The 27682-nt window shown below is 39.9% G+C and overlaps 1 protein-coding gene across 1 annotated transcript in view; it reads left to right on the forward strand.

Annotated features, from left to right (window-relative positions):
- Positions 1–2127: 2127 nt before the first annotated feature.
- LOC122797108 (cytochrome P450 2J5-like) overlaps positions 2128–27682 on the forward strand; it is a 430423-nt gene continuing 404868 nt past the window's right edge. The window contains exon 1 of the mRNA XM_044065905.1: positions 2128–2151. Within this exon, the coding sequence (XP_043921840.1) occupies positions 2128–2151 (24 nt within the window). The remainder of the gene's footprint in view (positions 2152–27682) is intronic.

The following is a 27682-nucleotide window of genomic DNA, read 5'->3' on the forward strand; positions in this document are numbered from 1 at the left end:
TATAATAGCTTTGTGGTGCTTGTGTTATGTATATAGCAGTATCATATGTAAAACTAGGCAGGTAGAGGTTCTACTGTCAACAAGGGCAGTAGATACCAGAGCAGGTTGAGCATGTGAATGCATTTTTCAAAGGGTATGTGTTGTGACATGACAATATCTGTCATTAATCTGTAATGTTAGTCATTCATCATTTTCCACCAATTTGCCAGAAAACCACAATGTTATGACAAATGGAAATAAAATATGTGGCAAACATCAGGACATTCTGCAGAAATATGAAGAGGTGAAAAGTATGGCCACCATCTGTACCATCCTGCAGGTTGCAGTCCATGTTTGGCAAGGTGTGACCTGTGACAACAACTCAAACAATACAGAGGTCCCCAGAGTGTAGGACAACAAACATTTCATACAGTTGTCTACTAATTGCATATACCAGTTATTGCACATTAGAAGCACCTTAATGTCATGACAAATAGCGTACGCTAAGGTAATGTCACACAAAGAAACTGTCATATTAGCAAACCAAAGGACATCCTGTGTGTTGCACTTGCTGTGGGAATGGCATGTTCTGCCAACTGTCACTTTACTACAAGACATGTCCCACAGTCCACATTTGATAAGGTGTCAACAACAATCTGTGTTGCCTATGTGCATACAATATGTAGACATGAGAAGGCCCTGTGACTACCTGCTGTCCCCATGACCCGCATGTATCTAGGCATGAATGCTAACTGCCACCACACACATATGTAGGCACTGCCTAAAGCTGTGTCAACTGTAAGTAGTGTGCAGTCTGTCATTGAGCCACAAACTGCTTTTAAAACACTGCAATAGGCCATACTGTGGGTATGGAGTGGTGCCAAGGTCCTGGCCTCAAGCTGAATGTAGACAATCATGTCAGCATACCATAAGGTAAGGACATGGCCCCACTATTTCCCACATCAGCAGCAACCCCAACACACACACCGTGATGAGAGACCTAGGTTCTTAGCATGCTAACAATGTTGCATTCAGGCAGCAAGTAGGGGCAGGGGTCAGAAAAGGATTGTATGTGGTTTACAACATAGGTAAAGGGACTGCATCCAGACAAAAGGTGGACATTACCTTTGAATATTCCTCAGGCAGTACAACAATGCATTAGCAGCATGGCCGGTCTGCTATGCACCAATGCAGATATCTGCAGAACCTGTAAAGGCTATGTTAACACCCACAAAGGTCATCCATGGCCCTCAACACCTGTTGCACACAGACACTGTTTAATCAGTACTGCCCCAGTGGTTATCGGTCAGGTTGTCCACAGGTGTCTATGGTATGTCTAGATGGCAATGTTGTGATCGACCCTTCAACAGCTGCCCCATATACGAGAGTATAACTCTGTGTGCATTACCGGCACAAAAGACCTAAATCACATATGACACAGCACAAAAAGCTGATGGAGAGGCAGGTTTGTCAACCAGAGGCTGCCCTGTCTCACAAATGCATTCTACAAACAGGTCAAACACAGTAACATGCAGACCCTCATCAACTGCTCCAAGGTTGAGTGGATGGGAAAAAAAAACAAACATCTGTTCCAGGGTTCCAACATATGTCCATCAATGCCATGGCCAACACATGCTGATCAATGATTGTGTTGGGGTGAAATAAAAGACCCAGGTCCAGTACTCTAGTAACCTCCTCTGTAACTATGAACCTGTGATCCTATGGAACACCCAGGTGACATGTATCAGGATTAGCTTGGTGTTTCAAGGGGTATGAATGCAAGGTTATGCTGTCTACCCCCATTGTCCCTCACACACTGTTCCACCCATACATTGGCATTAAAAAGGTGTCCATGTTGCCACCCTGTAATCTTGAGCTTCTGTAATGGCAGCAGCTCACCATGGCTTACACATGCAGACACCTGGAACAGAAACAGAATAAGGTCTGTGAGACAACAGTCTGTCTGCAGTACTAGCAGCAATAAAGCATCATGGCACAAAGGTACATACACTTTGATGTGTAAGCATGACAATTGGCAGCAGACAGCACCTTACAGGGCATCACACTACTATACTACAAAATGAAATTACCAGTACTAGATTCACCCTGTGCATCAGACACATATTAGCATGTCCCTGCATTGACGATATGGATAACAAGGATGTGGCACAGGTATTGTCACATGCACAGGGTGTGGCATGAAGTTGCCAAAGGCCTAGGCTGTGACATACAGTTGACATCATGTGTGTGTGTGTGTGTCTGGAGGGGTGCTGATCAGCTGGACCATGGAGAGGAGCTGTGTGTGTCTGTCAGTGACCTGCGGGTGACAGTGATGTGTGAGTGTGCGCATGCACACAGTCAAGCCGTGTGCTAGCCCTATCTAAGGGTATGTTGTACAGCCAGGGATCGTACATGGCAGAATGTACAGTTCACCATCTCTGGCCAGGAACACGAGAACTGGTTCTGCCAGGAGTTACACTGGTACCGCCATGACCAAGGCCAGATGTGGTACTACTTCCTGATGTTGACCAGTGTCTTCTGGCTCTGTGTCCCTCAGGGAACCACCCAGGAACACGTGCCAATGGCCTGCCATGTTGTTGTGTAAACAGCACCCTCCATTCATTAGTGCTGGTGTTACTGCCACTATGGGAGTGTGAGTGTGCATGGTCACGTGGCCTCTCAACTGATGTTGTTGCTCACCTGTGTCTATGTGTCTGACACCTTCCTCCCACTCACCCCCAGTGTCTATTCACTACATCAGCGAAATGACATAAGGCATCACCAATGCTGTGGAGGGCGGAGGGTATCATGCATGCCAGGCAGTGTTGCATCCATGACCATGAGCATCTGTCTGGTGTACTGTTCACAATGTGCCTGTGCCTCCATAATGGACCAAAACATGCATGGGGTGACATGTGCTGTCACACCTCTGACAAGGGCTGGATGAGCAGCAGTCCTCCTTTGAGCACCCCTGTCAATCTGCCTGTGTGAGACCTCACCGACTCTCTGAATATGGCTAGTGTCTACAGTCTCAGATGACATAGTCACCACACTACCCTGTTCGATGACACCACCCTCTGACTGCCCAAGTGGTGTATCACAATGGCCACCATCATCAGTGTCTGATGAGACACTGACAGGTTGTGAGGGGGACACACTCTGACCCCTATCGTCACCTGTGAGGGAAAGACAACATATCTGCATTAATTCCTGCACTATAATGTTTGATGATCCACACACACACACACACACACACACACACACACACACACACACACACACACACACACACACACACACACACTCACGTGAAGTGCCACAAAGTTATCATACGTACCACACCTTCTGACTGATGCCATGCACAACACACAATCAACTCTGGACAGGCCCTCAACAACATGCAGTGCAGCTATGTCCAGTTAATGTTGCTAGTACTATACATCTGTAAGATACATGAGAAGTTGCAGTATATGATGGACATTCACCTAATATACAGTGCACCAGTGTACACAATAGTAATGCACCCCTGTATATTACAGTGGCTACACCTATACCAAACTATGTGGGAATATGTTACAGCTCCTGCAAATATGCTACTGTGATTACCAATGTGATGCATTGCAGAGAACCCCACCAGAAGCAAACATGGAACATATTACAATATTGTTACACTTAACAGTTGTGTGCATGGCAAACTGGCAGCCCTTAACATGCCTATGGTATAGGTGACCCATAACATTATAATTCACACTCATAGGCTACAGGTTGATGCTCCCCAGCCACACCAGAAGTACCTATGGAGTTGTGGAGGAGAAGTGTTGTCAGCACATACACATATGAAAATGGTACAGGATAATATGTGCATTTATCAACATGTACAGTACAAGCTGTAATACTATCCAAAATGCTGACATTCACAATATGTGTGCACATGTGTGCATTACAAAGCCCCAAACACAGATGCAGACTGACCTGACATATGCATACAGGTATGCAGAGGCTGCCACTATGAATGCTACAGTATTAACATGATAACCACTGAAGGCTTACCTGGATACTCCTCTGCTGTGGACTTTGTGCCACCCACCTCCACACCATATATAATGATGCTTTCTTGTGGTACTGTGCATCCCTACATTGTCATCCTCCATGGCAAAGCAACCGTCATGCAGCCATGTTTACAATCACCATCTCCCAAAATACCCATCCACCTACGGCAACCATACATACATCTCCAATGTAGAATACATCCTCCTGGGGGGGTATACATACCCTCACAGGCCCCAAACCATCATCAAGGACTGGCACCAATTTACACACATACACACAATGCTATATGTGCATTTGTGCAGATACATGTAGTCAGGTATAGCCAACAGGTCTACATCATCTTCTGCCAAGATATGTACACATGTCTGGTGGACATGTGCAATACATACTGTCCATAACAGGGATGACATACCACTGTCCGAGACAAAGTAGGGGCAGATGCCCATTTTGGAGCAATGTCACCTTAGAGTGTACATGAGAATGGGATCTGTCCTGCAAATTTGCACAACAAACACAGAGTCTACATTGTCTACATCCACTACACACAGTCATCTCCCCTACTGCACATATGTCTGCAACAGTACAGGAAGCAGCTGCAGCTGCTCACTTGTTGTACTCAGGGACAGAGTTGGTATAGGCTGCACCCCCTGTGTTCCCCATGAGTACATTAGGATATCCACAGTATGTCTATCGTCTCCTATATGTGGGGAACAGGACACCACTGCCATGTGATAGTCATGGTATACATCTGCCATGGGAGCCTATCACATCACAGGATGCATCCTACATGACCCTAAGCATAACCTTGCAACAGCATAAAGAACCGTATTGAAAGGAAGACTGACTACTGCCTTTGTCCCATCCATTTCATTGATGACCACTGTTACCACTTTAGACTAAGGTGTCCTGTCTCCCACTCAGTCACAGGATAGACACAGCAGCCTAACTAGGCTATTCTGCAAGGCCATAGCAGAGTTTCAAGTGAACACCATCAACAAGGACACGTGTGACCTGGACACATTCCATTATGCACACCTAAGCTTTATCAAGGAAGGGTTCCTGTCTGTTACACTCAGGTGACCTGGATGACACAATCACCAAGCTGTGGATGAGGGGGGGGGTGACACTGCAAAATGCCTACCTTGAGATAGACAAACTATGTGACCAGTATAGTCCATGTGGCCATCATAGATGTAAGACTGCCAGGTATGCATCACACCATATGTTACCATAGCGGTAGCACACCAGTGCACTGACTGAACCCACCTATTCCACATAGGATAATGCACCTCATGTGGTTCACCCATAAGTAGGTGTGTAACCTGTTGTTTCATGTTTGGGCCTGTATTATATGTGATGTACACATCTGAGGTGCATGTAACAGGCATTAGCCTATGTCTGACCATGTCTGCAGATGATTGCATGCTGTGTGCTGTCACTGGATTCCCAACTGATGTGGACATCTGCCTAGGAGGGTCTCACACAGATACATGACCATTGCCAGACACATGGCTTCAGGCTGCATACCAGGACATGAAGTGTGAGTACCTATGGGGAGAGTGACCTCACCACATATTATGACAGTACAAACAACATCCTAGGTATGTAATCAGTCATGAGTGTGCTGTAGACACAAGTCTTTGGCAACATGACATGTCAACACAATGTTGCTTCCATTGTAAGATAATCGTTCTACATGGCCCATGTCATACATAAGTGTATGTCATCACTGGGCATGGGGTATAAACATCTTCGCATACCCCCCAGTGAGGACCATTAATGTCTATAATTCCCTGTTCATCATTCACATCACACAGCATATGCAGCAGCTGGGGACATCACAGAGGTTCCCCAACAGGGAATATCAGCCCATCACACATGTACCTCATAGTGATAGGCCATAAAGCCAACCATCTACCAGGTTTCCTACATAATTCTCATGGGTGACCTCAGTATGGCATGCAAGGCACTCACGGACTCCACATTGCTGGGACTCCTGCACAAGTGCAAGTCATGCTCCACTTTGTTAACACACACACACACACACACACACACACACACACACACACACACACACACACACACACACACACACACACACACACACACACACACACACACACACACACACACACACACACACACACACACACACACACACACACACACACACACCCTCAACCTGGTGTAGCTTTGTTGGTAGCTTAGATGTGTGTCCCACACAATCAGCCTGTGATGGAGTGGACGCCCTGTCCACATCAGGCAGTGTAGCCTTTTACACCTTTGCAGGCCTAGCCTGGATAACTGGATGGTTAACTGCACATAAACCCTTGGGTTACAGCCTGTGTCCTTGTTGGATGAGGGCATCAGCTGCTGCCTTGCATACACATGGGCTAACATCTGGCCTAGGCATATGGCTGCTCAGGACCCATAGCCCATTAACATGATATGGCACCAGGACTAGCAGATATGGCCTGAGTGGTGTGATAGACTGCGTTGTTATGTGTCCACACTCATCACTGTCATTGACTACTGGGTGTCCCCTATGGGCAGCATGTTAGCACCATGTCATCCAGCCATCATCCAAAAAATAGGTGAGTGGTACAATAAGTGCATGTGGACATTCCAGCAACATCTGTGCTACACAATAACTGAGAACAGTGCTTATGTGGTGTAGTGTGTCCTCCTCATAACTGTCTGTGTGCAGAATGCGTACATGTGCCTCATAGATGTAGACCCCCTGCCACACAAATGTGTATTTCCAGACACCAGTTGGACAATATGTGATGGTTGTCCGCAGAGTTTGGGGAATGTGTCTGTGACATGGCAGACCCCTGGAAACACAGTAATGGTACATTAATATCTGGTACTGTATGCATTCCCTTTCATTGTATGGTCAATATGTATGCACTGCTGCTGAGCCAGAGCCAGTGTCCCCCCACTACTAGTATCTATAACCTGCAGTCCTGCTGCAGGGGGTCACCAGGTATGCTAGCTATAGATGTCAGGAAATTAGATGTAGGTGTGGAATACACAGTGACCTAGCCAGAGTACCTCATTAATGGTGAGGGACATCTGTACAATCTTTGAATTAAGCCTGTATGACATTCACAAACTGAGAGGGGCTCACTGACAGTACATGATATCATATGCTGCCTGTATCCACCAGTTCTTACTGCCAATATTGTACAACAGACAACATACTTAGCAGTCATATGTGAGCTGACCATTGCTGGGGTGAGTCAGGGGCCAGAGCTGTGATCTATGTCACTGCAGACAGAGCTGCAAGGGATGGCCATAGGTGTTGGACAGCAGACTAACAGCAACATGTCAGTCCAGGCAATGTTGTTAAGACCTGCAGTTTAAATTCTTATTTCCCATGACTGCATCCCCCCATCTGCATTCCATTACATGTTTCATTCAATGATTTACCTGGTATAGTGATGTACTCCTTTGAGTGAAGAAATCCAGTTGTAGTATCCTAGTGAATAGCAGTCTCTCTTCATGAGTAAAGGTTCAGACCTGTTTACCATAGGCAGCAGCTCGTTTTTTTGTAGGTAATGCTCATGAACAGGTGATTGTCTGTGCACCAATCTGTGATTTCCACTTGCTAATTGCATCTAAAACAGCTGGGTTGCCTTTACATTAGCCAATGGCATGGCTACACAGTGCTATAATTAAGGCCTTTGTGTAGGTCTTGCCACTTTTCCTGGCCTGTGAGGAGGACATTATCAAGGTGATGGAGCTACAGCTTTACAGAGGGTAGCTAGAAATACTGTCCACTGTTTGGATTGATGTGTTATGTCAACAGTTTTACATGCTGTATCTGGTCATTGTTAACTGACTTTCAGATTCTGTAGCAGAGTACTGTTGAACAATGTGCATTAGGGTCAATAAGGAGACAGGGAGATGTGAGTGTCAGAGATCCTTTTTATCTGAATGTGCATGCTGATACAGTTTATGCTGTTCTATCAGCTGTGTATGTTTGTAGGGGGAGACTGTGACATGTGTCCCTTTCCCATGAACACCCCCAACCTTTGAGGTATGTTTGTCATGTGGATATTCTGTTCTAGGTGTTTGGGAGGTATGATAGGTCTGTAGCAGGTAGCTGGACATACTGCTGTATGCTGCAGCTGCTGTATTCTAACCAGGAGTCAGACTAGGGATTGTGAAGACATAGGGAGACAGCAAGCTGTTACTATCAGTGAGGGAGTGGTGTCAGCTGTTGTGTCACAGCATGGCTTGGCTGAGGGTACCCATAACAGTCCAGGTGAAGCATGTGCCTCTGGTACATATGTTATATAATAGTGCCATCTAGAGAGTGTTAAGCAACATTTAGAACACATATTCATAATTGTGAAATGTGTCCCACCCTGCAGGCCTTTAACATGATACTGTGGGTGGCAGTGAGTACGGTGGGAGCAACCAGTTTTGCTGGACATTGTATGGCTCAGTTATTCCTATGTTGTATTGACATGCATGTAGTTGTTGTGCCACAGACTGGGCTGTGGGTTAGGACTGTGGGTGTCCAGATGTGCCACATGCTAGAAATGTAACAGATAGATGATATATAATATAGTATTAATATACATGTAATATATTCATGATAATAATACATTATATATATCATGATAATATATTATCATATCAAATTATTTATTTATTTTATTTATTTATTTTATTTTACATTTGTTGACCGGGCTAGTCTAGCTGGAGACATGTCCATTTTCAGTAGAGGCCCGGGGAGAAAAGCTCCAAGAATCATACAGATTTTTTTACAAAGTTAAAAACAGGAGTTATACAGATAATAGAGATAGCAATATTACAAAAATTTTTTTTCTTCCTCTTCAGATAGTACAAATTGGTGTTACCATGGTCATTTTGTAAGGTACAAAGTAGAATTAACATGGTCATTTTGTAAGGGACTGAGGTATGATGTAGATATATACTTGTAAGATATATACAATAATGTAGTTTATTGATACATAAAACATAGCTAGTAAGGGATGAGGTGGGATAAGTGAATATGAGAAGATTTAGTCAGGGTTAGTACAGGTACATAGCCAGTGATTGTTAAGGTAGAGTTTCAAATTCCTTTTGAAAAGTGAGAGAGAAGTTTGAGATGTGATTTCAGAGGGAAGTTTATTCCAAAGTTTTCCTACAGAGTTGGAGAACAAAGACTCACCTGCTGTGTTGTTGGGTTTAGTAGTATTGACCAGTAGTTTGTTAGAGGAGCGTAGAGATGTGAGGTTTTTATAAGGTGTAATGAGGCTAGAGAGTACTGGAATATTGTTAGGTAGATATAGAGTCTTATGGGCTATTATAAGCTGGTGATATTGAAGCTGATTAAGAAATTCAAGCCAGTTTAATTGTTTAAGATTTAGACAGTGATGGGTTCTGTAAGGAGAGCCTGTAGCAAATCTACCAATATTATTATAGGAAGTAGTTTCATGATGTTGTTTTTTGAGAGATTAGTATAAATGGGAGAGGCGTAAAGCAGGGTGGATATTAGGTGGGTTCTGGCTATAGCAGTCTTAGCTGCTGGTGTAAGATAAGGTTTAATTCTGTAGAGGGATCCCAGTTTTTTGTTGACTGACTTTATTGTAGTGTTTATGTGAGTATCAAAGTTTAGATTGTTGTCTATTGTTATTCCTAGAAGTTTAGGGGTAGGGTCAGGAGAGATAAGAGTACCATTGTTAGAAGTGAGACTGAAAGGTAAAGATGTGGACTTTTGGGTTGGTGAGAAGAGTAGCAGTTTAGTTTTTTGGGGATTCAGAAGGAGGCAGCATTGAGAAAACCATATTTCAACAGTGTTGAATGCTTTTTGGGTAAGAGACTGTAGTTCAATTTGAGAAGAGGCTGAGCAGATTATGGTAGAATCATCTGCATATTGAGTGAAGGTGGAGTAAGGAATGGCTGTTTGCAGGTCATTAATGAAGATGGAAAATAAGAGTGGGCCTAATATGGATCCTTGAGGGACACAGAGAGAGATAGGAAGGTGATTGGATAGTTTATTTTTCCAGAGTACAGCCTGGTGACGATTATCAAGGTAAGATGTAAACCAGTTCAAGGCAAGAGGATCAAGTGAGAGAGTATTCAGTGTATGGAGTAGTAGTTGGTGGTTAACCATGTCAAAAGCTTTGGATAGGTCAATGAAGACTGCAGATGAAAGACAATTATTGTTATGATTATTGTTGATGCTGTTTGTGAATGATAGCAGTGCAGTGGTGGTACTATGGAAAGGTCTGAAGCCATGTTGACAGTTAGCGAGTAGGTTGTTCTGGAGAAGGTGGTTGAGTAGTTGTTTATGGATGCATATTTCCATAATTTTTGTGATAGGGGAAAGTAAAGCTATGGGGCGAAAGTTAGAAAAGTCATTGGAGCTCCCACCTTTGTGTAGTGGGATGATGTGTGAAATTTTCCATAATGAAGGGACAGTTCCTTCACTTATTGTTCTATTTATCAGAATAGAAATAGGGTAGGCAATGGCTTTTTATTATTATCTCATTATATCTTATTATAATAATATACATTATATGCTATATTACTAATAAGGTATAATAGTATGTCAGGTGTATTGATAAGACATATATGCATGCATACAGTGTGTTACACATGAATGGCATGGACGTGTGTTCAAATTGGTATGAGGTGTGACACTGAGCTGTCTGTCATGGTTTGTAACCCCAATCTGCACTGCAGTGTTAGTATGTCAGCACACAGAATAGGTTTTATGGCAACCATGCCATAAGTAGGGGGCACAACTGTGTTCATTCAGCAACAGTCTGTGCCTTTTTCATCTCTACCTGATATTGTAGGCCTCCTGTACATCCAGCAGCATTTATTTGTCTGTGTACTGGTTTGTTGTTTGCTTCAGAGGCCCCCAAGTACACTGTTATTTGTTCCAGTATATATAGGAGTTGTGTGTCACTTGCAGTCAGAATATGTTTGTAAAAGCACTACTTGACCTCCAGAGCTTTGTTGGCTCACTGGTGTAATGCACTATGTTGTAGTTGATGAGGTACTGGGTGTAATACTTGGCAGTGGTGTCTTTTTACCCTAATGTTGCATCACTGTACTGCATGATATATTTAGTCAAAATGCATTTCTTCCCCAGAGCTGAGTTGGTGTAGTGGTGTGTTTATCTGAAAAGTAGTTCAGAAGGCCCGGGGTTCAATACTTAATAGTGGTATATTTTTTTCCCTAATGTTACATGACTGTAATACATGATATATTTAAAAAAGCAGAACTAATGTCCCAGAGCTGGTTTGCCATAGTGGTGTGTTGCTCTGAGTGCACAGTGTCCTGGCTTTGAAACTTGGCAGTGATGTCTTTTTTTCCCCTAATGTTACATGATTGACTGGATGATATATTTACAAAAGCAGTGCTAATTCCCCACAGCTGGTTTTGCTTAGTGGTGTGTTACTCTGACTCTAATGCACAGGATCCTGGGTTTGAGACTTGCCAGGGCTGGTAATTTTGTTGCTGGGAAGAATAGTGTCTGAATGAGATAGGGTGATTAAAGCAGTTTTAAGCGGGTTATGTGGGTTTGCGTGTCGTGCTGTGATGCCTAGCAGAGATTACTCCCACTTAAACCCACACTATTTCTAAAAATAAAAGGGGGTAATACAAAAGTGGTGAAATGGTAGGCAAGCAGGGGGAAAAACAATATGAAAGACAGGTAGAGAGATGCAGGACAGGTGTAGGAAAGGACCATAGTTCTCCATTTCTTGTGCAGTGACAGTTGTGCATGATGTGGACAATTTGAATTTAGAGCCTCACACCCCACAGAAACAGGTGTGGGTGACATTACTTTGTTGATTAATTCATGGGGAAATTTATTAATGTCAGTGTACATGGGTGCAAAATGAAGAGCTATGTATGGGACAACATTTTTTTTGCCAGACAGGTGCCTGACTTTTTTTTCTATTTTCAGGAGAGAGTGGAAAGTTGGGGAAGGGTTGTAGCTATGTTTGGGGAAGTAAGTTGGGTAGGAGAGGTTGCATTTGCAGACAGACAAGACAGCAGACAGGGACGGTGTATGGCATATGAGGGGGGTAAACACCTTGGATGAAGACACCCTCAACATCAGAGGACCACGTGCCCCCAGATGGAAACAGTAGGACTGAGGTCCCCACCCATGGGCAGTCACCACTGCCTCTTTATGGCCCTGAAGGTGGCTGTGCTAGAAACTGGGCACCGGGGCCAACCTGCCCCTTGAGGTGCACCACTCTGCCCTCTATCTGGTGCAGGCAGTCTTCCAATTCCTGCTGGATGATCCTGCGCACCATACCTTGGAACTGGTGTACCCTGAGGTGGTTCCACCCGAGGGTAATGCAGGACCATCGGAAAAGGTAGCTTAAGGTTGGGTTCCAGATGTGCTGGGACCCAGTGCTGTGGCCAGATGAGGCGGAACTGGAGGATTCAATGGGATCGGCTTACCCAAACATGCTATGGTGTTGAAGTTTGTCAAAGTGTATTGGTTAGTCATGCACAAAACATTTCAACATTGGTTATAACAGCATGCATGGATGTTTCAATTGACCCAGAACAATAGAATTGAAAAATATTGCATATCAAATGGAACACACGCATAAATAGAATAACAGTCATTATTGTAACAGCATGCCAGTAACAGTTACAGCAACAGGCCACCAACAGTGGAATTTGAACAAGGTATGTTACTATGCAACCATTGAAATATATGAACAATAATACAACACAAGTCCCAACATTAGGTTTTGAGAATGACATACCCGTAGTATATGAATAATAATTATTAATGCAGATAAGGGATGGGGGGAGAGAAAAACAATCCATTACCAACTGTACAGGCTAAATATTTTGACAACAGTACTGCTCAGTACTCTACAGGTCTGCCCTTACTTTACATGTAGCTGTGGCCTATAGCTTCTGTAGCACATACATACATGTTAAGCTGTCAACCTGGAATGGTATGGGGCAAGCTGTGAGAACTGTAGGTACATAACTAGAGGGGACTCGTACATGTCAAGGTTATCTATATGACTAACAAGGTGTACTCTGCATTGATGTGTGAGTGTGATACTGGCGTACTTCAACTGGAATTATATCTGTGTCCAAGGTTATTAGCAACAGTGATCACTAGCCATGACAGAGTGACACTTGAGAGACATATATCGGGGAGAGTGCATGGTGTATATACCTATCCTGCTGTCATTTGTAGGCATGGGGTTGGACACTAGTACATTTGTACACAGTTTATTAGTATATTCTTCATACAGCTAATACAAACATTTCTTTACCTGTAAGCCCTGTGGAGAAAATATCTGTTAACACTACCTGACTGTTTCTACAAATAGTCAGGATTACTTGTGTGTAACTATAAACACATCTTGATACCACTCCCTGGATTCAAACCATGGTCTGTGTGTGCAAAAATGAACAACATATCTATTTCTTGTCATACTGAGCATCTAGACCACTGCTGTTGGCTGCTTGATTGATTTCTGCCTAAAAAATCACTTGGTTACAAAGTCTGACTTTGTAATATAAGTAGAGTGACTGTTGAGCATACATACATGAGATTCATGCATGATAGATAGTTAGTGAACTGTGTAGTGAATGCAGGTGTACACATGTAACCCCTAGTGGATGTGAATATGTGTGATCTGTAGAGACCATAGCATGGTGCTGGGTTGCATACCTGACTCATACACATTTGGACATCATGTATTTGCTGTCTCCACCTATTGCAGTCTCATACTTGCCTGCATTAGCATACCTACATTCAGGACTACATATAGCTGAACTGCAAAGGTTAACACAAGACAATGCTGCAGGGAAAACACTATAATACATTACACATTACTATTCAAGGTTCAGATCATAGTGCAGAACATGTATCAAATTGCACTGTATCTTGTTTTACAGCTCCACATCTACAGTTTAGCATAACAGTTGGTTATCAGCCAAACCTCATTGAATTCATGGTCTCATAGCCATATTTGCTGTGTAGCACATGTACAACTGTATTTCTTCAACAACAGACCAGAATAAACACAACAGTTTGTGGAAGTTACTTTTATTGAGGGTGACATGACACAGTGGTTTATTACATTCAGAATTCTAAATTCAGTTGTACTGCATATCATGTATATGATGAATGAATGTCATTTATTACCTTCACAATAGCAATTGCAGTGTACTTTATTACCAGAGCCTTAGTATTCATATTATATATACGTATATCATTCCTACACAGTATTACTAGAGTATTGTCTTTCTTTCATCAATAGTACTTTGTTTGCTGCCTTCATCTGTATTGCATAGAAGCTGGCATTAGTCACTTATATCAATGTGCGTCTAACAACACATTTATTCAGTACACTCAGAACACACTGTACCTAATGGCAGTAGACAATTACACTTTCTTATTTATTGTGCTATATGTTGCAAGATAGATCTGTACTTACCACACTGTCAGTGCAGCCTCACCAGACGTCCAGCATGGGCCTCAATGTTATGAGCCCTCTCCTCTGCAGCTGTGGGGGGGGGGCACACCATTATGCATACCTATCAGGTATTCAGACTAAAATTTGATAAATCACCAGTTGATATACTTACAAACTTCTGGAGCATTCCGGGCTTGAGCATCTTGGATCCATTGGTCCAAGAGTACCCCCTTCCTCTGCTTCAGGTTGTCATAATGATGACGGACTTGCTCACCAGTGTGGGGGATTCCAGTGGCATTGGTGAAGTCAAGTCCCAGACAGTCTCAGGCCTCAGACTTCTGTTCAGAGCCCTGGTACTGGCCCTGCAGCAATCTGGCATCATGGTATTTTACTAGGAATCCAACCATGACCCCGGACTCCAACATGCCCCATCACTGCACCCAAAAGTGCACTCCCTCTCCAACTCCAGAGTGGTCAAACTCCATCAGGTTCTTGCTGTCTTCCCATCTGTACAGTTTAAATAATGCTATTTTCCCACCCTTGCTGCCACTGGCCATTTTTTAAAAATGCTTAGCTCTGCTTAGCACCACACAAACCTACTTAGCTGAGCTAAGGACTGCTTACAAGTTGGACCCCTTAACAATGCTCAAACAAGCTAAGCAGAGCTGAGCATTCCTAAGTATTGCTAAAACAGGTCCTGTTTAAGCATTGCTTAGCATGGCCTAGCAGTGCTTAGCAAAACTTAGCTAATGGCAAACAAGATTTTTCATTAATAACAAAATTAAAATATTGATATTAATTAACTCACTATTGATACATTATTATTAAGTGTATGTATTTTACTTTATATGCCCTCCCCTATATGCTTTCATTACGTTACCTTGTTGTGTGACTGCACTTGTGTTTAAATGGTAGTTTTCACCTCATATCTCCACTGACACTGGGATTCTGGACCAGCTCCACTAACCACCTGGTTAACAAATATCAATAAGTACATAAATAAAATAAAATAAAAATTTATATAAAAACGCTTTCACGTGTAAAGGCTGAATGGTCTGTTTTGATATTCAAACCATGTACCTACTTTACATGAAGCCGTGACTCTAACCACTCAGCTAACTTGGCTGTGAAAATTTCAGGTATACATTCCTATATAGCTTCTCATTATGTTTAAGCATTGAGCCATGCAAACCCGCTTAGCTAAGCTTAAACTTGAAAAAAAAAAAAAACATGAAAGAGAAAAATCACATTGGGGCATTTACTTTCCATGCCATATGGCACTTTGACAGTGCAGGAGGTGTGCTACAGACACTGTAACACACCCCCTATGTGACATTACACAAAAATTATTAAATAAGTGTCTGAGAACACTTTCTTACTCTTTTAGTGCTGCATGGCACTTTGACAATGCAGGGGGTGTGTTATGGATACTGTAACCCCCCACACACACATGACATTACACTTAAATTTATTAAATAAGTGTCCAAGGACACTTTCTTTTTTGTTTTAGTGCCGCACAGCACTTTGAGAGTGCAGGGGGCATGTTATAGATCTGTGAACACTATAATGCACTCCCTAGCACTCATTCAGTATCCATGTACATGGCTCCCCCTCAGTAGCGTGCCTTCATTAATATGCAAGGTGTGCTGCCAAGAGGGAGATGAAGACATAGACACCATTCACTCCATGTTGGAATAACACTATTCCTACATGGAGTTTATTAAATCTGGGGGAATGTGAGGCCATTCATTTTAGTTTCTAGGTAGTATATTCAGTTGTTGCACTATTACCACATTTGGTCCAAAACATCTGTGAAATGTTTCGCAGTATTCATAATATATGCTGCTGTGGCCTTTCTATGAAAATAAATCATATATAGACTCTTCTCAGTTTAACTTCAGGCCCTGGAACAACTTTTGAATTACTTCTCTTGAACAATGTTTATCATGTCCTTCGTGACACCCCTTCAGTAGATACATCACAAGTTACTCTGACAGTGCTATGGTATGTACTGAGGTACTCTATAAATGTTTGTACAGCCTTGTTATCTGATACTTTATTTTGAAGGGTAATTGGGTTAACAATAAAACCAGTTATGTATGAAGTACTCCATTAGATAATCTATCTTATAGTTCATTAAACTACTTTAATATATATATTTTTATTTTACATATCCTTCAACCAGGAAAGCCCACTGGACATAAGTGTCTGTTTTCTTTGGTGATTTGAGAACAATGTTTGACTTAAATGACTTGCTCAGACTCACAGATTATACAAATTAAGATAGAATAAATCAAACTGTACCCTGGATTACAGAAACCAGCATGTTAACATATCACTCCATCAATCGTCTGCGCTACTAGACTTTTGAATTTCTAGATCATAACACATGAGAGGTACTGAATAAGTCCTTTCTGATACTTTCTTCACAGATGAAGCCTAGGCTGTGCATGGAGATAGGAAAAATTCCCTGCTTTCACAGCCATCTGTTCAAACAGCTCTGAGACACCACCAAATACCTATGACATAGCCTACTCCTTAGGCATAACCAACCAGAATGCTTAGGACTTTGGAATATGCCTGAAAATGTATGCCATGGGGAATGATGTACTTTATGGGGCATAATGCAAGCATTCCTTTAACATAACCAAAGACAATTTTTAAAGGTAAGTGAAAATTGAAAGCATTTACAAGCAGATACCAAGCAAAATGTCAAATGATGGCATATCCAAGAACACACCAAGAGCACTCTTATATAATTTCCAGTGGATACTTTCACTTGGCATACACAGTATAGTGGCACATACAAGGCAGGATACATTGCTGTATCACTTCTTCACTTGGCATTATGAAGTATGGAAATAGTACCAACAAAATCAACAATTGAATTAATTGATTTGACATTTTAACCCATCTAAAATAAAATATATACATATACTACATACACTGGCACTTATTGACTGTGATACTATACAGAAAGAGAAGTTCAAACAACAATTATTTTTGAAAGAAAAGGATTCCAAGCTAACAACATCTTTTCACAGTATTGCATATTCTAGCACATTTTCCTTTTTCTGTTCAACTCATTGTTATTGAGTTTGTGAACTCACTCAGAAATTCTGTGATTTCTTCAATGCCCTGTTTTCCTGTAGTGTTAGTATTGCAAACAAATGTAGTAGACCTGCCTTAGGGTTAATAAGTTGAAACAAAGGTGGCATTGTACTGGCACTTTAGAAAACAAACTTGCATTTCTAAGGAACAAGCTGGATTTATGGCAACTAGACAAACCAGCGATAACACACTTACACTGCATAATATGATGACGTATGCTAAAAAAAAAATTTTAATATCTATGCTCTTATAATAGATGCCCAGAAAGCATTTGATAGAGTAGACATAAATTTTTTGTTTGATGTGTTACCCTATTTTAACTTGCCCCAAGAATTCATTCAGATACTACAAATATTATATAGTAATCCATACACTACGCTATACATCAATAGGACTTATTCTAACAGAATACAGATTAAAAATGGTACTCGTCAGGGTTGTCCCATGTCCCCCTTATTGTTTAACCTATATCTAGAACCCTATTTTTATATATCAAGCAAAATTTGTATCATAATGCACCAATAATTTATAGGAATAAAATATTAATGTCAGCATTCACGATGATCTTATTATTTATTGTACAACCCCAATTTCAGACAGTGAAAAGATATTAAAGCTCATAAATGAATTTTCAGTAGTTTCTAATTATAAAATTAACTTACAGAAAACAAATATCTTCCCATTAAGAACCCCAAAACCTTTTTCACTAATGGCCCTGATGGGGAAGTTAACATGTAAAGAAAATATTAAATATTTGGGTATCAACTTCTCTACGGATAATAAGGACTTTTATAACAATAATGTTAAACGAAAGTATGGGAACACATAATAGCTGATTGTGACAGATGGAAGAATTTAAAACTACCGGTATTAGCAAAAGTATCAATAGTGAAAATGAATATACTACCACGAATGTTATACATATTTAGGTCTGCCCAATTATCAATTTCAAAAACAGTTTTTAAACAAATGCATAAAGATCTAGCTAAATTTATCTGGAACCCAAAAAGAACTAGAATATCTTATGAGAAATTAATGACCCCTAAAACAAGAGGGGGACTTGAGCTACCAAACTTTGAAGCATATTATTTGATTGTAAATGCTAATAAAATTTTAAGAATTGCTAATTATGATGTAATGAATACAAAATGGATACCAGCTTGGGTGGTCTTGAATCATAGCATATTTTGGATAGGAAAATAAATCCTAAAGCATTGCCCTTTATGGACAAAATTAGTCTGATAAAATATGGGGTCATGGACCACATAATAACCTGTGTCTCATATTTGCAAACTTTATTTCAGTCCGTAGATTTATTGCAATATATGATGGTTCTTCAACCTTTCCATAGGAATCCTAATTTTAAACTAAATAATCAGCTGATCGATCTCAGCAAATTTCCATTAATACTTAATCTGACTCTATTTGATGTTTTTAATAAACTTGACTTATCGACTTTACAAATTAGACAGGAAATGAATCTACCTAGAAGTTACATTGTTATAATGAGACAAGTTAAAGAACTTGCCTTGAGCTACTTTAGGAACTTTAAACCTGCAGCCGGATTTGTGGATAAGTGCTCTGAATTGTGGCAAGCTATCCAACAAGACACTAAATTTATAGCAACTGCATATAAATTAATTAAGGATTTGAAATTTCAGGACAAAATTTTGCTTTCAGAGTATTGGGTAAAAGTAACAGTAACAGACAATCAGATATTAAAAGCAATTGATATAACTAGGAAATCAGTTTCTTTTCAAAAACTGATGTACGCATTTGATGATTTGGAACAATGCATATTACACACATCTTAGATTACATAAATTTAACCCTAGGAATTCTCCAATTTGTCCATACTGTGCAGATCAAACAGCAGATCTTCTTCATATGTTCTGGAGTTGTAAATGCATATATAAACTTTGGAACTCTCTTAAAGTACAACTGCAAAAGATGGGTTATCAAAGTTCTACACTGTCATGGGAATTTATGATTCTACACATTCCTCCAAGAGAGCTTTCCAGATCGCAAACTATTATTTGTATGAATATTTTTGCTGATGAAACTCTATATAGCCACAAATTGGCTAGAACCACATAAGACATCATGGAATAATTTTAAGCTTGTGGCTATAAAGCATATACTAGCACATAAATTACTTCTGAAACAAACTAACAAAAATATTAATAACCCGAAAATATGGGAAAAGGTCTTCAATATTATATTAGCATGATACTGATTTTAGGAATATATTAAATATAGGAAGCATTTCATGTAGATATTGTATAAATGGTTTGTAGTAGTTATAGTGTATTATGTGTGTGATGTTTATTGTATTTTGTAATGTTTTTGGAAAATATATTTCAATAAAAAATTATTATGGAAAAAAAAAAGAAAACAAACTTGCAGTAAAAAAAAACTGCATTCTATCATTCAGAAATTTGCAGACAAAAATCTGCTTTCCAAACTAGACAGATTGCAGAGACTGTCAAATGCCCTGCTGCTTTGTTTCAAGTTGTTAATTGCCTTTCTAATCTTTGGTGTCCTGACACCAGGTGGTCACTCTGTTCTGTGGAGTGTGTATTAGCTGATCTTTATTTCTCTGTTGAAATTGCATGTATTAGATCTGTTCTTCCTCCAATTAGCCATTCATGTCCTATAGTCTGTCTACAGGACTCCTTTTATCATGGTTGAGCAGTTTGCCATCCTATCATAGATGACCTGAATGCTCTTATTTCCAACATGTATATTCCCACTTGCTCTTTGGAACCACACCCTTCTAGGTCTGTGGAGGTATCCTCAGTGGAAGTTGGATCATTGATATAAGAGATCATTAACACTTCTCTTAGGTGCAGGGTATTTCTTCCTTATTTAAAAAGGCTCTTGTCACCCCACTCCTAAAAAAGTGCAATTCGATCCTAATTGGTTTGATTACTGTTGTCCTACTTCATATCCTTTTTTTTAGATAGGGTCTTGATAAAGTATTTTACTTTCAGCTGGAGAGCTACTTGAGTAATCATGGCATTCATGACCCATTCTGGTCGAGTTATAGGAATCAACACAGTACTGAGATAGGTCTAACTAGAGTTTATAATGGTCTCCTATTTGGGAGAAATCATCTGTACTACTCTGTTTTGGTCCTTCTTTAACTACTATCAGCATTTGATTTGGTGAACCATTCTATTATCCTAGATGGACTGCAGCCAGAACTCTCAGCTGTCTCTATTTTGGTGGAATATTCCAATATTCAGGCCTGATTTAGGGCACTCCTATTTTTGGTGGTATGTCCCTACTTTCAGGCTTGCTTTACCTCTCCTCACAATTTTTCTGAACACCCCTCATTACGTGATTTTTGAAATTGTATAGTACACAGAAAACTACACCACATAACCAACATACTCGCATCAATAATATTATAAAAAAGAGGACACACATCCTACAATTCCATTTTTCTGAAACAAAAATAAATGCCCTTTTATGATAGAATTTTGTGATACAGTTCATTAAAGTCTATAGATTTTACTCTGTCTCTTTGATAATGTGGTTATATTTTCCATTGTTTTTTCACTTCCTGTGTTTAAACGTGTTTCTGAGTAGTATCCCATGTTCAGAATGGAAGCAGTAAAAGTTATATACTATTTGGTATTCAATTTTTATTCTAATTAGATGTTCAGATTTTCAGCAAGATGTTCCTATTTTTCATGGGACTTTGTTCCTATTTTCAATGTTTACAGGTTGAGAGGTGTGACTGAAGCACTACCATGGTATTTCTGAACTGGTTCACAACTGGTCTGCTTCTAACCTCTCAGGTCATACAAACAATGTGATCTCCAGGATTAATTCCTGCTCTTCTCACACTGTCATCTGTGGGGTATCATAAGGCTCCATTCTTGGCCATTTATGGTTCACCATCTACTTACTGCTGCTGCATAACATTATTCATTAGAGATGTTTGCATTATCACTGTTCTGCTAGTAACACACAGCTGTACCTCTCATTTCCTCAGGACTCTATGTCTGTGTTTGGCCTTATATCCCTTTCATTTGACCTGGAATACATCCATGTTAGGATTGTCAGTAATAGGTTCAAACTCAATACTTCATACCCTGTATCCTGGATTACCAAAAGCAGCATGTTAACAACTTACTGCCTTACTCCACTGTGCCAACAGACATTTTAAATTCTCAGATCTTAAGACATGAAAGGTAGTGAATTAGTCCTTCCCAATGGTTCATGCTACACTCAAAGACTCTTCCCTTCTAATTTTGTCACATAATATTTTCTATCAGGCTGCCAAACTTACTTTCGTGTCAAACTTGCATGATTTTGGTGTGAGACTTAATGACAGACTAACACTCAATGACCATATTCCTGTTGTCAGCTTTTCTTCATGTTTCCACCCACAGAATATCACCCTTATCAAGCACCTTATTATTCCCAGTGACATTCCAACTATAGTTCATACTCTTTTGTCTTCAAGTTTTGATTACTTTAATGCTCTTTAGGTTGGATTACCCAATTTACAACTTGCATGACTAAAATTATTACAAAATTCTGCAGCTTGTATATTAACAGGGGTCTCAAAATACTCTCATATAATGCCTCTTGCTAGACAGATGGATTATTTACAAGATCCTTGTCTTGGTCTATTTTACAATTCATATCTTTGGTCCTCTTTTCTTCTGAGATTTTCCACACATGTACAATCCTACTTGGACATTGTATTCTAACTCAGAAGACCTCCTAGTTCACCCATGCTACCATCTTGACACTTCTGACTACCATTCATTCAGCTATCAGTGTTCTTTTGTAAGGAACATTCTTCCTAGGTGGCTCTATGATTCACCTCATTTGTCAGATTTCAAAATAGACAAACTCTCATCTGTTTGGTCTTGTTTACAACTGATTATTTAAGTTGTCCTTTAAATGTTCTCCACATTTGTATGTTTGCTTGTTAATTATTGACTTGTACAGAGTCAGGGCTCAGGCACTTAAATAAACTGGCACTTGATCACCAAATTAAAGTACTCCTGTTCTTGTGTTCCTACAGGATGCAGCTTTCAGCCTCAAGCAATGCTTAGACATTCTGTAACAAACGTTATGTGCTCCATACTGTTTGGACGGCATTATGATTACAGTGAGGAAGAGTTCAACAGACTTCTTCAGCTTGTTGTCTATTTAGTAAAAGATATTGGTGGAACTTGGGGAGAGGTAAATACATAGGGCTTTCTTTTGCATGTCTCATTTTTTAACATTTGTTGTTTTGTTTTGCATGTGCATGAATTGTGTAGCCCTAATACTGTGATTTCATGTGCAACTTTCTGATCTGAACTAGTAATGTGGAATTGTGTAAAAACATATTCTAAAGACACGTAAAGGAAAAAATAATTTTGTGTCATGAGCATTTCATTTTCTCTAGCAGATAAGAATAGAGGATTTAAGAAAACAATGGTCTTTTGCCAAGGCAAATGCAGGCTGAATGCAGGGTTTTATTTAAGATTCTACAATAAAGTGTGGTACACAATATGCCAGCCCACTAAAATTTTTAGAGAAACCATGTGACAAACTACAGTCAGGTAACACGATACCAGATGATGAATGTGGCATCTTCTGATTTAAATACAAACAGTTCAGTCATTCTTTTACAGTCTGATTATCCTTCCTGTCATGAAATTCATATTTCCTCCCACTTTGAAATCATGACCTTCTGAATAACTACTAATTCCCATTTGCATTCCATACCATATATATGTTTTTCTTAACCTGGGCTCTGAAAAATGTTTTCCGCAAACTTGATAGGCAATGCTTTAGCTCATTTTACACTTGCTGTGGTAATAAAAACCCTCCTAGGTGCAGGTTTATTTTGCCATACCATACCAGGTAGTTTATTACTACTTTTTTACCATTCAGACACAATTTGCTAAGAGATGCCAATTCACTCTATTTGTTACTATATATATTTTTTTTGGCTTTTTCCCACTGCAGGAATCCAAGTCAAAGTCAAAGTAAATTTATTGTCATTCAGACTCCACAACAAGTGCAATAGCATATAGAATAATTCACATTACTACATTAAGACATTCCTACTATGTAATATAATATAATATTTACACAATATTTACTGTTTTATATATCAACAGACATTTACTAAGCTAAATAGACTATTTATTGCATATAATTCCACAGCTACTTCTTATTGCAAAGGATTATGCTGGCACTAGTCTAAGGAACACGATATTTATTGCACAAACATTTCACAGTTGTTACTTGTTATGTGTGTGTGTGTGTGTGTGTGTGTGTGTGTGTGTGTGTGTGTGTGTGTGTGTGTGTGTATACATATATATATATATATATATATATATATATATATATATATATATATATATATATATATATATATATATATATATAAAATTATTTTTGCTCCAGCTGCAGAGCCTCCTCTCACTAGCTGAGCTTAGCATAAATGTCTGTTATTTGCTATGACATCATCCCTCCTGTACTATTTACAGTGATGTCTTGCTCCAGGCACTGGCTACTTCATCATATTAATAACCGCTAAGTCTCATTTCCTAGCACCCTCCATTAGGTTCACTGTTTGAAAGGTGTAGTTGTTTGTTTGTTTATTTATTTATTTATATTTCTACTGCTTGTACTCTATTTTTGAATACTACATAACTGCATTCATGTTCTTCAAGTATGCTGTAAAGTAACTGAATAAAGTCAGATTAGTCTCTAATTACATATGTCGATTGCAATATTTCACATTTTGTATGACTGCTTTGACTATAGCAAATAAGAGTAGTTTAACCTGCTTATAATTAGCAGAATGTCATAGGTTCATAGGTTTATAGGATGATACTACGCTATTGGCCCTTATAAGCCTAGCCAAGAATTTCATCCATGTTCGTTAAAAGTCAGCACCTGTTTCCCCTGTCCAGCAGGGACACAGGTTGGATCCCAGGGGGGTATTTTCTGTTTCCCATCCAGTCGTCCAGGTTCCTCTTAAAGAGGGCCAGAGAGGTTCTCTTCTTGACATGGAGAGGGAGTCTATTCCACAGACGGGGGAGTCTTTGGGACACAAATCTATCTTGCCAACAAGTTCTATTAATCTCACAGACCAGGTTAAGGTCTTAACAAGTTGAGTGAGTGGAGTTTGTCTTATGGATATGCAGCAACTCCATCAAGGCTGGGTCTGAAATGGCCTTATATGCCAGACACAGGTCACCTCTGAGCAGTCTGTATGAGACTGAGTAGAGGGACAGGGCTTTTTGCCTATCTGTATAGGATAGGTGTTTGAGACCCTGGACTTTCCTGGTCAGCAACCCCTGTGGTCTTTACAACTGCTGCATGTACTTGGCAAGGTACATGCCGAAGGGGGCATTGTACTCGATAATGGGTCTGATAAGGGAGGAGTACAGGAATGTTATGACCTCCTTGTTCTTCAATGAAATACCTTTATTTATGAGGTGGGCCATATAGAAAGCTTTCTGTACAATGGAGGCAATGTCGTGGTCAGAAGTCAGGTTGCTATCAACCTGGGTGCCCAAGTCCCTCACGACTGATTGCATGCTAGTACATTGTTATTAATGTCATAATTAGTGAGGATGACATTTTCCACATAGGGGATAATGATGCATTTCTTGGCATTCAGTTTGAGGCCATGCTTCTGGCTCCAGTCATTAGTTTGGGTAAGGCCCTCTTGAAGGATCTTCACATCACTAGGGGAATTTAAGACAGCACCCAGCTTGCAGTCATTGCAGTGTTTCTTGTTTTATATGATTTCTGTACTAATCAATATGGCATGTGATTCAATCTGTTTGACATTAGCAAATCGATATGCTAAAATCTTTATGTGCCATACTAGGAGGGCAGACATTGTACAGTGTTCAGTAAGACATATTTTAGTACATTTGCTGCTTTCAAAACTATACAAACTTTTATTTATTTATTTATTTATTTGACATTTGCTTACCAGGAAAGTATGACTGGGCCAGAAAGTACCCATTTTCAGCAGAGGCCCAGGGAGAAATGCCCCACAATCACAACCTTTCAAAAATCAAGTACAGACATTTTAAATCACAAGGTATCATGTTACACTATAAAACATTAAGTACAGATATTTTAAAATCACAAAGTATCATGTTACACTACAAATCATAAGAGTGAAAGAATGTAATGAGAATAAAACATCACACATTGTTTCATAGTAGTGTAGTTTCCCTTAAGAGCTCACAGAGACCACAGTCAGTCCGGGGCTTTTTTTCCCTGTTTCTCCAGATCCCCAATAAGACTCCCCACTGGCACAGCTGTAGAGTTGAGTCCTTTGCCAGGGTTCCAAGCCAAGTCATCCAACACTCTCTCTGTGTCCAACTAGTGCTCCATGCCCCTGCCCAAGTAGCTAACACACACATTCTTAGAGATTTGTTTTACACGCACACACACCATGGAAAGGCTGGCACAGGTTTACTATTTATGCCCTCTTCTGCCTAGACTATAAGGTAGTTACCACTGCCACCAGAACCCCTTAGCAGCTACTTTAAGGCCCTTAACAAAGGGTGTCCAATTTTACTGTATAATATTAATACTAATACAAATGGTAGTTTGACCAAGAACAAGACTATTAGGAGTGGCCCACACCTGTGTCACCAAATCAATATGCAAGTACTCTCAAAACTTAAATATCTCTACACAGATCAGCCACAATGAAAGATTTAAATATATTTAATAATAAATAATAAAAGAACAAGACAATATGAGATATATATTCACAGTGACATCAGAGTTGAAAACAACAGGAAATATTTAAAATAACATTGCAGTACAGGGTCACATAAATAAAGAAAACATCTAAACTAAGCTTTACTATATTCCTGACTGTATCCTGAACAGTTATACTGTTCCCTAGAAACTTACTTAATTAGATCAAGGCAGATGTGTTGGTGAATGGTTCTTGTCTGATCCAAGACCAAATAGGGAATGCTCTGTCTCACTAAGAGACATCTCAAATTAATATCTAAACTATTACTGCTAGAATAGCTTGCAGAATGACATCATTTCTGGTCATCTGACTTCTAGTTCTGAGGCCAAATCACCCATTACTAGGTGCTGGCATTTAGCATTTAGCATCGACCTGTAAAAATATACAGAAAAGGGCTTTTCCTCAGATCTTTGGCAGATGCTAGAAGTTATAAAACAATTGTATTCCTTCATGCTTCAAAATGAGCAATTAGTTCACTCCAAAAACAATACAGAAAGCTTCCTAGCACAGACTCTGTGTGTCTAGCTGCATTGAAGACTTGAGAGGTAGTGTCTTTATTGCATAATATAAAGTAATTTAATTTCAGATATTTTTCTAAAGTTTACTAGACTGAGGTTAACCTCCTGTATTCCAGTTTCCACTATTAAATTATATACATTTAAACAGTTACAATAGTGCATGTACATTTCAGTTCTCTTCCAGTAGGGCACACTGTGAACACATTTAAACACAGCACTTTTACAAATACCTTTTCAACACAAATATCTGTACAGAGCAGTTTGATTTACACAACATACATTTTTAATACAACTATAACACAAGCTTCTTGTATAAATAATTTCAATATTCACCAATGAAATAGAATTATTTACAAAATTCTACCCAGTTGTGATGGCAGTATCTCCTTTTGTCACATTTCTTCCTCACTTCAAAGACTCAAGATAGTTTTTCAAGTAAACCTTTAGAAATGTTGCTTGAAGGGGATGAGCCTATCTGGGAATACATTACCCCATTCTCTGTCTTGAGATTCCAGCTGCCTTGGCATTACTGACTCAGTACTCTGCTGTCTTATCATATCATATGCCTGCAACCCTTGAATCCAACAGAGTAACTTGGGATTTTGCTGCCTGGCTCCCTGCAGTCATAGATCCCCCTCAGGCTCCTCATGCCTTCTACTGCAAATATGTACCACAAGAGCCTACTTGTCATGGTAAGGTTTCATCATGTTTACATGATACAGTTTGTGCCCCTTCCCTGCTTCCTGCCTAGCAGTTCTACTATGTAGTTAACATCACTGACCTTCCTTACCACTTTGAAGAATCTCTCCCAAGCTGCCTGCAGCTTGTTGTGT

The sequence above is a fragment of the Protopterus annectens genome, chromosome 3.part0, assembly GCF_019279795.1.
Source record: "Protopterus annectens isolate FY-2018-M chromosome 3.part0, PAN1.0, whole genome shotgun sequence".
NCBI classification, from domain to species: Eukaryota; Metazoa; Chordata; order Ceratodontiformes; family Protopteridae; genus Protopterus; species Protopterus annectens.